This window comes from Mustela lutreola, chromosome 3, assembly GCF_030435805.1.
Source record: "Mustela lutreola isolate mMusLut2 chromosome 3, mMusLut2.pri, whole genome shotgun sequence".
Classification (NCBI taxonomy): Eukaryota; Metazoa; Chordata; class Mammalia; order Carnivora; family Mustelidae; genus Mustela; species Mustela lutreola.
In genome coordinates, this window is record NC_081292.1 from 72194469 (window position 1) to 72210742 (window position 16274).

Here is a 16274-nt window from a genome sequence, read left to right on the forward strand (position 1 = left end):
TAGCAGCAGCAGCAACACCTGGGAATGTCCTTGAAATGTGAACCCATGAGTTCTGCTCCAGATCTTTGGATTCAGAAACTCTGGGAACGAGGTCCAGTGAGGTGAGTCATGCCGTTCCCTCCAGGAGAATCTGATGCCCTTGAGGGCGAGCTCACGTTATGCTGTAATCCCATCTGTTGCAGTCATGTTTCTCCAACTTAAACGTTCATGCGGCCTTCCTGGAGAACTGTTTGGAATGCAGATTCTGATTCAGCAGCCCAGCCTGAGATTCTGCATGTCTAACCAGCTCCTAGTGATGCTGATCCTGCTGGTGTGTGGACTACACTTTGCATAAAAGAGCCACAGCCTGTAGGTTTCGGGAAGCCTAGTGGGCTCCATTCTCTGCTGTAAATCCTGTTTAGTGAGAGAGTACCCGCATTCTGTGTTGAATGGATACATCAGGAGTCAGTACATCCACTTCTCTGACTCACTGACTCTTTGATTCAGTACGAACCTACTACGAACTTGAGATGCATTTGTCCCACCTGCCTTGCCAAATTTCTAATCCCACCACCCATTCATTCACCCTTGAGAACTGTCATGTTGCCCACTGACTTGACAGACTTTTTACCATTCTGGCCTTTCAGTTGAGTAGGGCATTTCGGATGCTCCAAAGGCAAGCGAACATATCCTACGTTTTAGTAAAGCGGAGAAACAGTAGGACGTGGGAAGGGGGTCGAGGGAATGGACAAAGGTAGGAAGCAGTGTAACAAAAAGGGTCACACTAAAAGGGACGCTCAGGAGAGAGATGATTTGCACGTGGCTGAGCCTCTGAGCGTTGCTGCAAGTCCACTCCCACTTTCAGGCTAAAAGTTGGAAAAGCAGTGGACCTCCTTTCACACTACACTGGCTCAACGCTGCTGGGAGTTTGAGGAGGGAGGAGGAGAAAGGGAGATAACTCTATCAAAAACGTTTGAACATTTTAAATGTTCCAAACCGTTCCCAGGAGCTGTCGCTGCTGGTACAACCACGCTTTGATGTAGGTGAGAGCAGAGTCCAGCTCCTCCTGCTTCGATCCCAGTTCTGCCACTTACAGACCTCAGGCAAGGCATTGATCTCTCTAGATTTTAGGTTTGTCATCCGTAAAACGTGGTGTCAAAAGAGTACTGCCTCATAGGTTTATGGTAGAAATTAAATAGTACGTGAAAAGCGCCTGGGGCATCGTCAGTGTAAATCAATTATTTGTAACCGTATAAATCAAATATTTATGATACTTATGATATAAATATCCTAAAACCATCTGTAACAATAAAACAGTCACACCATAAGCTTTGAATGAAGAGTGAATGAACAGAAAAAGTGTCTGATTGGCCAGGGGAAAATGACTTAAACCCAGAAATGAGGAAAGAAAAAAAAAAAAGGGAAGAATGCTGCCAGGCTCTCCTCCAGGGAGTGAAAAGTAAGCTGCTTTAAACCCTTAACAAATGCCTTGGTCCTTAAGGGAATCAAATATTTTGTAAATAGCCTGCAGGGCCCAAGGCTCTAGCTCTTCCCGAGTAAAACACTCCAGACCCATAAGCCCTTTAAGGATGGGGGTTGGCTGAACATTGATCAATGCTGGGTGTTGATTACAATGGTGGGGCCACAGCAATTTACAAGAAATGATTCCAAAAATTGATTTTGGAGACATTACAAAACTCCAGCCCAGGACTTCCGTGTGTGGTTCATTCTGCCAGAATCCCCCAGCAGAACTGAGAATAATGCTGAGCTGGGTTAAAATGGTGGCATAAATATTACTTTAAGTTTGATTAAAATTTAAACAAGTTGTAATGAACAGATACAACGGCTCTTTGAGACATGATGGACTGCATTTAAGAGATCAAACAGCTGAGCGAGAGGAAATGACTCCTAGGCAGTCTCAAAATTAGTATTTTAACCGAAGTTCTTTGAACTAATATTCATAGAATATTTATGTAACTGGGACAACTTAACATTCTAAACAATGACATTTCCTCAAAGCATTGCTGTAACAGGAGGAATGTATAATACATACACTATTAGAATTTCATGACTGGCTGATACAGGGTAACTTTTGATCTAAAAATCTGATGATCCCTTAAAGAGCAATCTTCTATGTGATTATTATTACACGCAATAATTCAGCCTATGAAGCACATAACCAAAGCTCTATGCACATACCTTTTTTTTTTTTTAAACAATTGTTAGGGGCAATATAATTACATTTTTTTAATTAAAGTTTTTTTTTTTTTCTATTTAAATCAGTTTTAAGTTCATAGCAAACTTGAAGGAAAGGCACAGAGATTTCCTACATATCCCCTGCTCCTGCACATATGTAGCTTGTCCCATGATCAGCCTGCCCCCCTTCCACGGAATGGAGAATTTGTTACAACTGATGAACCTACACTGACACAAAAATCACTCAAAGCCCGTAGTTTACATTACAGTTCATGCTTGGTGTTATACGTTCTATACAAATGTATAATGACAAGTGTCCCTCATTATAGCATCACACAACCTTTTTGGGCCCAGTCTGTTCATCCCTCCTCACGCCCACCCACAACTCCGGGTTCCCATGATCTTTTTACTGTCTCTATAGCTTTGCCTTCTTCAGAATGTCAAACAGTTGAAATCATGTAGTACGCAGCCTTTCCAGATTGACAGCTTTCACCTCGTGACATGCATTTCAGATTCCTCCATGTCTTTTCATGGTTTGATAACTCCATTCTTCCTGGCAAAAAGTAACAGTCCATTGTCTTGACTCACAGTTTATTTATCCATTCACCTACTGAAGGATATCTTGGTTCCTTCCAGGTGTGGGCAATTAAAGAATAAATTTCCTATAAACATTCGTGTGCATATACATTTACTACTCCTTTGGGTAAATACCAAGGAGTGGGATTACTGAATCAGATGGTAAGAGTAGGTTTAGTTTTTCCAAAACTGCACTCTCACCAGCAATGAATGAGAGTTTCTCTTGCCCCACAAACTGGCTAGGATTTGGTGCTACTGTTGTTCTGGATTTTGGCCATTCTAATTACGTGTAGAGTGGTATCTCAATGTTGTTTTAATGTGCATTTCTCTGATGAATATGATGGGGACCATCTTTTCATATGTTTATTTGCCATCTATGTGTCTTCCTTGGTGAGTGTTTATTCAGGTTGTAGGCTGATATTTTTTAATTGGATGGTTTGTTTTCTTACTGTTGAGTTTTAGGATTTCTTTGTACATTTTGGATAATAGTCCTCAATCAGATGTATCTTTGCAAATTTTTCTCCCAGTCCGTGTCTTTTCTTCTTATTCTCTTGACATGGTCTTTTGCAGAGCAGAAGTCTTTAATTTTAATCAAGTCTAACTTACCAATTATTTCTGTCAAGGATTGTGCCTTTGGTGGTGTGTGTAAAAAAAATCATTGCCATAACCAAGGTCACATAGGTTTTTTTTTTTTTTTTCCTTATGTTATCTTATGAGATTTCTATAGTTTTGAGTTTTATACTTAGGTCTGTGATCCATTTTGAGGCAATTTTTGTGAAGAGTATAAGATCTGTATCTTCAGTCTTTGGCACATGGATGTCCAGTTCTAGCACAATTTGTTGAAAAGACTCTCTCGGCTCCATTGCATTGCCTTTCCTCCTTTATCAAGGATCAACTGAATATATAGAATTGACTTCTGAGACAGAAATACAACGGGTGGACCCAGATAGGAAGCTGACACTGATCTGCCAGCCCAGTGCCCATCATCTCAATATTACTCGGTATTATTTCCACTTTGGTTCTGACTGGAGATTGTATGTAATGAAGAAAAAAAGCAATGAAGCACCCAGATGCAAGCTAAAGGACGCTGCCTGACATTACATGACAGGATATTCCAAATACCTTTTGCTTATTACGGTAGAGATTCTGATATACCGTCATGCCCCATGCAGGACTGAAGATTTATTCTCCAGTTGCTGGGGATGTTGCCAGCAGAAAGATGGCAGATAAGAGTGCCCTCTGGGACTTCAGGCTGAACAGACTCATTTTGCCCAAATTCACAACCATTTCCCAGGGCAGCCGGTACCCAATGACTGAACAACATGGGAATACCAAATTCCTATCCCTGGCCCCAGTCACGGAATAATCTGAAGGGTCATTTTAGCCTCACAACACCTGAGGCTTTCTTTGGAAATGACTGAACCACAGCTTAGCTTCTCCTGCTGGCAAACTTTCTTCCACAGCTTCCCTTCCACAGGAGTTGACCCCAAGAGCATGTCCCAATAAACCCCAGCCTGCTAATCTCTGTCAGAATCTGCTTTTCAAGAACTCAACATGCAACAATTAGTAATTGAAGGTTGCACTGAACAACCGTCTTTACAGAGAACTAAGAATGGAGGTAAAAGGGTGAAAACTCCGGGTTTGAGAACTAGGTTGTGATATAAGGTGTGGGATTGACCAAAAATGGTTCTAAATTCTCACTGCCTGAGCAATGAGCTCCCACCCCCTTCTCCCTGTGGGAGGTGTTGTATTACCTATGTGTGGGGACCATCATACCCAGGACCCCAAATTATCTAGGGTTTGAGCAGCAGGTAATCTGAGACAGCTCCTATAAATAGCTAAAACCCCAAACCAGATGGCCTAGCCCAAAAGTGGTTTGATTATTCCTCCTGATGAAGCTGCTTCTCACATCTACTCTACAAAAGTCAGAACAGCAGAGAGAGCAAGTTCTCTTCACTGGAAATAGGACCTCACCCCCTTGTGATATCCCACATGTCTAGCAAACCCTTGAACCTCTTCAAGCCTCTTAGAGGGTACACAGAAGAAAGACCAGCGCCTTCTCTTCTCTCACTGGCACTGGCCTTGCATCGCTTTCCCTTTCTCTACAAAATGTCTGAGCCTTCACCCTGTCAGTAGTGTTGTAGAATTTATCTTGAATATTCATGGCGGAGACCTGTATGGGATCGTCCTTGTTCAATAATTGTAAGCATGAAGGCATGAATTCTGCTTAGTACCAGTTATGACTTTTTATGTCGAAGGGGTTTAATGTCTGTGGATAGAAATATTCCCTGCAACAAAGATCACTGGGAGAGCCCATGGTGGGGGTGGGGAGGAGAGGACCTGAATATCTCCAAAGCCGGAGAGAGGATAGCCTAGTGTGAGAAGTCACCAGCAGCTGGCCAGATCTGACTGCCCTCTGTGAAGTGAAAGAAGTACCAGTCTGCAGTGACCCCTAGGGATTCTTCACAGTTGCCAAGACAACAGCTAGACAGTCCAGGAAGCCTTCCTATATCCTTGATGGAGGAACTACACCCAAGCTCCTTTTCCCCTGGGACCATTGGCTTCCTTCTCCTAGAAGGTGAATCTTCCTCAGGTTTCCCAGGTTTCACTGGCAGAATTCCCAGAAAAAGCTGTATTCCAATCCAGGTAGGCTGACTCCAGATTAGCCTGATACTTTCCCACAGCCAGGGGAGGTTATATAAGGAGAAAGTAGTAAAGAGGGTCAGGCCATTGCTTTGTGAGATGATGGGAGGAGGTACCTTCTCTTCACTCTGACCCTGACCTCATGCATCTCCCCTTCTTCCAGGAGAAGTTATTCCTTAACCAGAGCTATAGGACTTTGTACAAATCATCCCAGGCCCTGGTACAAGAGAAGTCCCACATGGGAGCCATCTAGTATTTCTCCCAAAAGGTATCTCACAAGCTTATGTATAACTTTACCTTTTAAAACACATTTCACTTGCATTAACTCAGTAAGACCCACATCAGCCAGGTGAAGTTGCCAAGGGACATATTATATAATCCACACATTTTTCAGAAAGAAAAATTGGAACACAGTGTTGGATAAAGGACATTTCCCTTCCTGATTTATGAAAAAAAATCTTATAAATACACAGAGCTTGAATCACAGCTACTTACACATGTAATGAATTATCTTTTCAAAAGAGGATAAAATTAAATGAAGCTTGTACTACCACAGAAGATCCTGGAATTATGGTCAGCATAGTTATCAGGTCTGAAATAAACCTTGCAGCTTACTGTACAGCTTTTGATAAAAGCTGTAAGGAGAGAGAGGTCAGACGTTCAGAGACTTGGATGAGAGGAGTTTGGAGAAAAGGAGCTAAAGTTCAGAAAAAGTGGCTGATAGTAAAGGACAGACCAGTCTATGATTGGTATGGTTGAGGCAAGACACGACATTCTGTGTAATCTAGAAATGCAAAAGCAACTTCAAAAATGTGCCCCCAATATACTGCCTGATGTCCCCCATGATAATGGGGCATTTGTGGAAGAGTTCCTCTTTTCCTGAAATGCCTGCTTTATTTTTCCTACCCTTGAAATAGGAAACCATTTTAATAAAATAAGATCCATTCAGTAAACACCTTTATCACGGGCCCACATGCTGCTAGTTATCGGTTGGAGGCCAAATACGAATAAGCCCTAGCTCATTCTGTGAAACAGACTCATCAATAACTCATCACACTAGAGGATGACACGCAATGGAAATGGGTCTCCTACTTTTGCACTTTAAAGCACGTAAGTAACAGCTGCTGATCTGAGAATTAGCACATATTTTGTTTTCTACACATAACTGCCATCTATGGGGGAGGTCACCCCATTGTCAATCTTCCTACAAAATTAAGAAGGGGCATGATTTTATTCTTCTGGAACTGTGCCTATACCTTGTACTATAATAATGTTGTCACCAGGGAGCTATGCGGGATTGTCCGACTTTGTTACTTTTCATAGAATCACTGGTTTTTAAACACAGGAGAGACCTCAGAGACTGACTACTCCTGACCTCCACATCGCACAAATTCCCATTCCCCAAAGTCCTTACAGCTGGTCATAGGAGCAAAAAGTAGAGTTTTGTCCACTTCCTTTGCCGACATTGCTGGCACTGAAATGATTTCTTTAGTACAAACACTTCGAGCACAATGCATTCTGGGAAGTGAGGACCCACAGGATGCATTTCCTCAATGCAAAACTGCTTCTAGAAACTTGGGAAGGCCCCCATGCCACCCCCTATGTAGGACATGCTCATGGAGCAGATGTTTTCTAGTTTTAATTTTTGTGAACTCTCAGATGGATTAGGCTAAACATCTCAGCTTTATTCATAATTGCTACAGTAGGTAATTTGTGCCTGTGGTAACAGTAATTTGGAGCTGTTAATGAAAATGAAGACTAATTTAAAAAAAACTCTCAGGCTGAAGTGAAAATGTGGAAGATTCATAGGTGAACTGAATCTAAGTTTTCCCTCACGATTCCCAAGGACAAATATCATTTTAGTTGAAATAAGAAAAAAGGACATTGTCCCACAGATTTGTACTGTCCATTTGTTGAACATACCTGCAGCCCTTCAATAGCCAGTTTGAGGATGGAGGGGGTCAGTTTGGAGGCTTGTTTGAAGGAAAAGTTACTCCAGTCTATAATTAAAATGAAGCCATTTATCTGAAGCTCCGGATCTTCAATAAGGACTTCCAGAGACAGCAAGATGGCACGTAGGATATCTGTGAAGGAGTTCCTGTAGCCAAAACAGAAAGGAGAAGCTGGGTGTGAATATTAGCAGGTGGTACGTGCATAGAGGGATGCGTGCCTCACACTGCTCCTCTATGAACCTGACCTGCAGGGCAACACAGCTGTCCTGTACCCAAAGTGGCTGAAAAAACATTTGCCCAACTTTGCAGGAACTATACTTTAAGATTCACCAGAGGGAAGTCTCCCTTTGATCCAACAGCCTCAGCACCCCACACTTTAAGAGGTATCCCTCTTTAGTGTCTCGTTTGGCTTCCATACTCTGCATCTGGCACAAAACTGATTGCATTTCACTGAAATGCATCCCTTACTTATCTGTCTCCCTCACGGAGCTCTGTTAACTTTGAGGGTAGGGACTGGGCCATAATCACAGCTGTGTCCTCAGCACCTAGCTCCTCAGTGAATCATTGCTGAACAAATGAGGTGAGACCTCAATCAGGAGCACTTATTTTGATTAAACCCCTTATTCCTTTTTTATGTTTAAAATGTTGCTCAATGTATAAAAATATCCATGCAATGGATGTTTTTTGTTGTTGTTGTTGTTTGAGACATGTTTTTGTTTTTTAGCTTACGTTCTTGGATAGAGAAAAATAAAGCAGGAAGAAGAGCTTATTTTCATTGAAGGTTTGCAGAGTGTGATTCAGGAGGGAAATCGCTTTGAGTACATCAGTAACTATGACAACAGGCAGACCTGAATAGAAAAGAGAGTGACAGCTCTTCAGTGCTATATGTGTTCCTTATGTCATATATCCCCATTCATTAGATGATCTTTGTGTTAAATAATTTTCAGACATGAAGAAATGATGGCATTTTTATTCCGCTAATTTTCCCAACAAATAAGCTGAGCGATAAATCTTAAGAGGATCTCTAAACTCAGTGGCTTTTTTGATAAGTAGAAAAATATAATATTGGATGGCAAATAATGGAAAATTCATTACTTTCTTCAGGTTTAATGTTAAAAATCAGAAGGCTTCTCTTCTGTGAAGTACATGTGAAATGTTCAGGTTCAGGGAGGCCTGGGTTGTTCAGTTGGTTAAGCAACTGCCTTCAGATCAGATCATGATCCCAGGGTCCTGGGACGGAGCCTTGCATTGGGCTCCCTGCTCAGCAGAGAGCCTACTTCTCCCTCTCCCTCTGCCCAATAGACTGCCTGCTTATGTTCTCTATCTCTCTGTCAAATAAATAAATTTAAAATCCTAAAACTTAAAAAAAAAAAAAAAGAAATAATCAGTTTCTTGGGTATTTCAGCCTGGTTCAAAGTCTAACCAACTTCAACAATTCCAGATTAAAATCAGGAAGCTTGTGATCGAACAGTAAATCAATAAGAATTTACTGAATGTCTATTATAAGCTCAGCATTGTGTTTTATATTTAAGGTTATAAAATAGTATGTTTTATTTCTATTTTCAGAGAGCCCTTGATTTAGTTGGGGCGGGCTAGGAAATTAGCAATATGAGTTGAAAGGGATCAATAAAAAATTTGAGCAGTGAGGTAGAAGTTTATGGAGGGATGAAAGAAAGCTTGGGATAAATCTTGATGGATAGATAGGATTTTGATGGATATTTGGGAGAAGGGGGAATAAGATATTTCAGGAAAGATGAGAGACAATAATTGAAAAATAAAGATACACAGCTGATTCTGCTTCTGTACAGTTCTGTTTAGTAATTTTTTTTCTTTATATCAAGCTAAAATCCCCACCCACTGCTCAGATCTACCTATTGGGTATAGTTCTGCTACAAAAGAAAAACCTCAGGTCTTCCCTTGTCACATAGCTTCAACCATGTAAACATGGTGATCCTGATGCCTTAGATAATTTCTTGATTAAAAGAAATAGTAACTTTAACCATTTCTCATAGGAAATGGTTTTTAATATTCTTCTCATCATTACTGTTTTAACTGTTTCAGATGTATTCTATTTTAACTCTAAGAGATATCAAATTCCTATTGATGTAGGATAGGTTTTCATTAGGACCTTGTTTCTATTTTTGCATCCACATCGAACAAAGTCTTTTTCCAACAAAAAAACTTTGCACAAAAAGACTTTGGTTTTTTTTGTTGGAAAAAGGGAACAAAAGATAATGAAAATATGGAAATGCCTAGTAGTAAACTGGAATGGCCATTAGGGAATTAGAAATCTGACCATAGATAAGCTTACTTGGGAAGATCACACACATGGAGAAAATCAGGACTAAAAAGATCAACCCTAGATAGAGCTTATTTATAGTATTGAGTCAAAGGAAGAAGAATCAAAGAAGTAAAAAATAAGAGGATTGAGATAGTATTGGGTTAAAAAAAAGAGAGAAAGTGTTTCAAGAAATAGGCTATGATAGATTGAGAACATTACTACTTGTTCTTTTGCCTTTGGACCTTGCCATGGTTAAGAACATGCTACAGCTAGTGTGCTGGACCAAAGAGAAGGTTGAGGAACACAAACCAGTGACTCCTCAGCCAAAGAGCAGATCATGAGAAGCAGAGCTACCCAGATGCATGAACTCAGATGAACTCAGATATGATATATGAACTCAGATGCATGAGCAATAATAAATGATTACTTTTTTAAACCACTGAGTTTGGGGATGATTTGTTACACAGCAGTAGCTCTCTAATATCAAGGGTTAGTTAACGAAGTCAAGAGCTGTATCACAGATTAGAGCTAACCCCTCTTCTCATCACTTATCCACTTGTATCCACTCGCAAGAAAAGATACAGAACTCTTTCTGGAAATGAGGAAACCATTTTATGCATTTTCAACACCAGAAACTTACTGCAGGATAGGCATTGTCAGTTAATGAAGTATTATACTCATGGGATGGTCTCAAGAGAAAAGTAAAAGGATTCTGGACTTCATTATAGTTTCCAAATGTTCCAATGCTTCGCTCTTCCAGATGAACTGGATGAGCAGGAAAAAAGTTGAATAAAATGTGTTTCAAGTCATCAGATTTAACCCTTGTTGAGGAGAGCAACCTGATCTCAGACCTTAATTATGATCATTATCTTGAATTCCTTACTTCTTGGTTTCCTTACATAAATTCCCTAAACTTTTTCTTCAGTCTTCCTTACAACACTTTTGAGTTGTGAAATCCTCCCAGGTTTTTATAATTTTAAAAATACCTCTCAGATCAAATACTTCATGCACATTCTCTGCCCTCAAGGAGCTTAGAGCATAAATCCCCACTCTTTAAGTGTAGGTTGAACGTAGTGACTTCCTTCCAAAGAGTACAGGATGGAAAGTAGAAAAAAGTAAGTTTACCCTGGAGAAACCTGACAAACAATACTTTGGGTAGGTGATTTGGGCATCAACATCAACAGAGATAACTTGTATTGATAGAATTGTCCCTTGATATGGTAAGGAAAGTGGCACTTAACCTCTGTGATCTTCCTTCTAAATCATAGCCCCAAATTAATCAAGAGGAAAACATTAGACAAATTTCAGCTGAAGAACATTCTATAAAATGCTTGACCAACATGCCTCAAAATTGTCAAGGTCATTAAAAAGCAAGGAAAGTCTCAGAAACTGTCACAACCAAGGAGCGCTTAAGAAGACATGAAGATTAAATGTAATGTGGTATCTTGGGGGATCCTGAGACAGAAGAAAGATATCGGATAGAAACTAAGGAAATCTGAATAAATTATGGACTTAGTAAATTAAAATGTATCAATATTGTTTTATTAGTTGTAATAAATATTCTATACTAATAGAAGATGTTAAAAATAGGGGAAACTGGATGCAGAGTATAGGGAAACCCTCTCTGCTATCTTCAAAATAATTTTGTAAATCTAAAATTATCCTAAATAGAATGATTTTTTTTTAAAGTGCTTACTAGTGGGCGCCTGGGTGGCTCAGTGGGTTAAAGTGCTTACTAGAGTTTGTTATCTCTCATGGGAAGTTTCCACGAATCTTCTCTCAAGGTTTCTAAGCGAGCCAAAATGGTCATGAACAATTCAGCTACTTTAAGTAAATTGGAGAAATGAGAGCAGAAGAAGACATTTCCAGAATTTGTTCGTTCTACTAACTTATTTAGGTTTTTATATTTTTTCATTTTATTTTATTTTATTTCTTTTCAGTGTTCCAGAATTCATTGTTTATGCACCACACCCAGTGCTCCATGCAATACATGCCCTTCATAATACCTCTACCAGGCATTGTTTAATAACTCATAGAACAATTATTTTCTGTATTGTTTATAATCACAATTCCATCAGAGTATTTTATCACTTGTATCAAAAGGAACAGATGAAAAATGGATATTTAGAGGTTTTGATCCTTTTTCTACAATATGCACAGCATATTTATATAGTCAGTTATGGACTGTATCAGTTTTTGATTGATAATTAAAAGCACAAGTGTGATAATATACATGAAAGCACTATAGGAATGACAAACTGCCAATGAAATGTAAGGAATTGTATTAGTAAACAGTTAGTAGAAAACTTCAGCATCCCCCCCAAAGAATAATACATTTATATTAATTAGGAGTTATTCATGGTTTATCTAAGGATTTTCATTATTATACTGTGAGCACTTAGAGATAATAAATAGTGGCTCATTTTTAGGTTCTATTGTTTTTATGAGCAGAGAAGCCAATATTGTCACCTGAGGCTTTAAAATTAAGCAACAACATAATACAAATGAGATGCAAAACAGTGGAAAATAGTAAGCCCTTTATCAATGAGAAGATATTTAAGCTTCAAAAAGTGACTACTTTGTGCTTTAAATTTTTAGTGACGATTCTAAAACCTAGATCCTAGACTCCTATAAGAAAAAAGATGTGATATGTAACCAGATAACCATGTAGAGATAAGATGGGGTTGCCAGTGAGACTGTTTCTTAAAAGGAGCAGTGAGAAGTCTCTTGATCACTCTGAAATCACAGTGCTTATCCTTATTCTAATTTTTCTGCTGCAGCAGAAGTCTCTTAATATTAGCAGTTAAATCTTCTTTTTTTTTTTTTTAAGAGTTTACTTATTTGACAGGTAGAGATCACAAGTAGGCAGAGAGTCGGGGCGGGGGGGGGGGAGCAGGCTCCCTACTGAGCAGCAAGCCCGATGCGGGGCTCGATCCCAGGACCCTGAGATCATGTTCTGAGCCAAAGGCAGAGACTTTAACCCACTGAGCCACCCAGGTGCCCCAGCAGTTAAATCTTTTAAGCCAGCTCTGTCTCAAAACCTCTTAACTCCACATTCAATATCATCAAGAGTTTACAGGTTTTTTTCTTGGGAATTTTTAAAAGACCTCCTTAAGCTACAAAATGCTTTTGCAAATAGTTTACTACCAAATATCTACGTTTTATTCACAGGTGCAGTAACATTGCATCTGAGCATGTTTATTTATCTCTTCATCCCTTTAACTTCTTTCCAAGTTAATTATTAAAATAATCATGGCATCGTTCTCATAGTTACCGACTACACTTTGCCTATTATCTGACAATGATGTCTAAGACAAGGTGGAGAGGAATATGTGCTCCATCTGTATCGCCCCTGATGCATTTTGATCTCTGGACATGGGAAGAACCCTATTTTGGTAAAGTGGCAAAAGGGCTTTACTCCAGGGCTTGACATCCACCCAGGGCTTGACATCCCCCCACCAAATAAGGAGGCCGAAGTTCAGTAAAGGCTAATTTCCTGCTCCTCTTTGTAGAGGGTTGTTGCAAGAATTGTGCAAAACAATGTGTGAAGGAGCTTTGTGAATTGGAAAACACATCCCAATAGGAGGCAGTATTTGTAATTGCATGAATTATAGGGATAACCCTCTTAGTCATACTGCTTGCATCATGATGATGGTAGCAGGACATTAAGTGTACAAAATTCAATTGTGTTCTATCCAGGGGGAAACTTTTTCTCCTCTGCTAGGGCTGATGATTTTCAAAATATGGTCTGAGATGGAAATTCTGGTGATATATTTTCCTAAATGAGTTCTAATAATTCCTATATGAATCAAGGTTTAGCTGGACAGTCCTGTGTATCATTTTGCATCAAAGCAAATGAATCCATATTTCTCAAGGGGGTAATCAAGGAAAAGTAAGGAAAAAACAACTATATTTTGAAAATATTAGGTGCAAGGCAGATGCTAACAAAAATGTTTAACTTTAGGAGCCTGAGTGGCTCAGTCAGTCATCTGCCTTCAGCTCAGGTTATGATCCCAGGGTCCTGGATGGAGCCCAGCATTGGGCTCCCTGCTCAGTGGGGAGTCTGCTTCTTCCTCTCCCTCTGCTCCCCCCCCCCTCACTTGTCCTCTCTCTCTCTCTTAAAACAAATATATAAAGTCTTTTAAAAAATGTTTAACGTTGCTGTAGAAGACTTAATATTTGTGAGAGCTTAATATTATATTTATTTTCCTGAATGTTAGCTAGAAAGTAAATTAGATAATTACTTTTCTCCGTGGGGATGATCACCTAGAGAACAGTGGTCTGGATTTAACTCTGCCTCACATGACTTGATGAGATTCATCCTCTCAAGAGTAGAGAGAAAGGGAAAAAGAGATCAGGGAAGAAAGAAAGGAGAAAGAAAGGATGAATGAAAAAAGAAAGAACACCTTGCAATTAATTTTTATCTCTATTAATTTCATCCTCTCCCCCTCAGTGAAGAAAACTTTTGGATTTGTATTAACATAAGAATAAAATTCCTTGTAACACCAGCATAATGAGTTGCCTCTTGGTTTATTATTAGTTGTAATAGGGGAATATCTAGTTCTCAATGTCTCAGCATCACAAAAAGGAATAATGTATTCAGTACCATTTGAACATAACACATGTGGCCCAGTTTCTATGTGTGGAGTTTTAGATAAGGTCAAGCTATAGCAGATCATCTGCTTTCTGAATTTTTAGTTTCGTTCAGGTCGTAGACTCTCAATTTCAATGGAATGTATCTTATAAAAACAAGTACAGTCATTTCTAATGTTTGTCTATCTCTACCAAGAATGACTATAATATACGGAAAGATTATGGGTCACTCATTCTTGACTCAAACCACTTCCTACTCAATCATTTGCTTATAGAGGACAGAACATAAAAGAGTAATGATCTTGTCTAAGAACAGGGCCCTTATTTAAAACTAGTATAGAGAAAATAAAGATGAAAATGGTGAAATCATTGTTTTGTCACCCAAGGAAAGCTTGAAAATAAGAGGTTATACTTCTGTAGGCCAATCCTGACAAGCCTATCCATCTCCTGATACAACACAAGAATGTAAAGTTTTCATAGCACCATACTAAATGACATGGAAACTAAAGCTCTTAAATCCCAGTCTGCTAGTGTTCTTTCTTGTTTGTGTTTCTGTGGCAAACAAGGTTATAACTCGTGTGTGTGTGTGTATGTGTGTGTGTATACACACATACAATAACTCAAAATCTAGAGTTAATTCCCCTAGAACTTGTCTTCCATCCCATTCAGTTATTTTTTACTTAAATGAAGAAATGGTTTGAATAGATAAAACCTATAGTTTCATCGCATTTGATCCAAGTGCTTCTAAATTCTCCCCAAAATTGAAAAAAGTGAAATTAAGACCAAATGCAACTATCTGCTCACTTAAATATAGTGAAATTTCTTTTTTTAAAAGATTTATTTATTTACTTGAGAGAGGGAGGGAGGAACAGAGAAAGACAGTCTTAAGTAGACTCCAAGCTCAGTGCTGAGCACAGACCCCAAAGTAAGGCTTGATTTCCTGACCCTGAGATTATGATCCAAGCTGAAATTAAGAGTTGGATGCTTAAGAGACTGAACTGCCCAGGCACCCCCAGGTAATGCAGTGCAAATTTTTATCATTCAATGTCTTCTTTTAAATTTTTTGAAGTACCTGGTATTGGATAAGGAGTCAGGAGGCATTTATTCAAAGATTTAGCAAAGTTCTTTATGGGAAACACAGAAGATAAAAGGATTTTTTTTTCCCTTTTCTGTTAGTAGATGGAAACCGGTAGGGAATACTAAAAAAAAAAATATGAATAAGGGAGGCAAATGAAGCATAATCATTAAAAACAATAAGATTTAGAGTTAGGAAGACTCTGATTCAAATCCTGGGTGTTCTATGTGAACTTAGTAAGTTATTTATCTCTCTGTGGTTTAGTTTTCTCGTCTGCAGAAGGAGGATCATAGCACCTACCCCAGTGGCAATGATGAGGTAAGACAACATACAAAAAAGCCACCGCAGAGCAACTGACCCATGACAATTCATAGAAGGTGCTAATGGTCACAATGGTTTTCATTATTACATAAGTGAATATCATATCAGATAGAAAGTAATAGGGGTGGCTGGTGGGAATAATGAGAAAGAGAGATCATTGATGTCTGGGGAGCTTTGGGACATCTTCAACTGGGCTGTGATGAATGGGAAAGTTTGGACACTAGACACAGAAGGGGAAGAGTGGGAGGAGCTATATAAACAATAGCAAGAGTTGATAGCACAGCGGCTATGTTTTGGGGGCAATGGCATGTTTGCTTATGCCATGGAACAAAATGAAAAGAATGCAGAATACGGTCCTAAATAGGGCTGTGACTCGTCTTCATTCTGCTTGATGGGAGAACCACTGAGTGGCTAGACAGAAGGGGAAGGCAGGAACAGTTATACTTTAGGAAGATTTGGACGGGCAACTGGGAGACTGGAGTCACGCAGTCCGATTAGGAGGAAGTAGGTGACTATAAGACATTAGGTAAGAGCTGAACAGAAATGAGAGACGTGAGAAGAATTGCAGATGACAGAACCCAGGACTTTGTTACAGATTAGATGAAGGTGTCAAGAGAGGAAGGACAGTGCTACTAATTGAGACAAAAGGAACTCTGTC

The 16274-nt window shown here is 39.3% G+C and overlaps 1 protein-coding gene across 2 annotated transcripts in view; it reads right to left on the reverse strand.

Moving 5' to 3' along the window:
* Positions 1–16274, reverse strand: part of CLVS1 (clavesin 1) — a 193302-nt gene that overhangs the window by 84016 nt on the left and 93012 nt on the right. For both annotated transcript variants that reach the window (XM_059166369.1, XM_059166370.1), the window contains exon 3: positions 7318–7492. In XM_059166369.1, coding sequence (XP_059022352.1) covers positions 7318–7492 — 175 coding nt within the window. The remainder of the gene's footprint in view (positions 1–7317; positions 7493–16274) is intronic.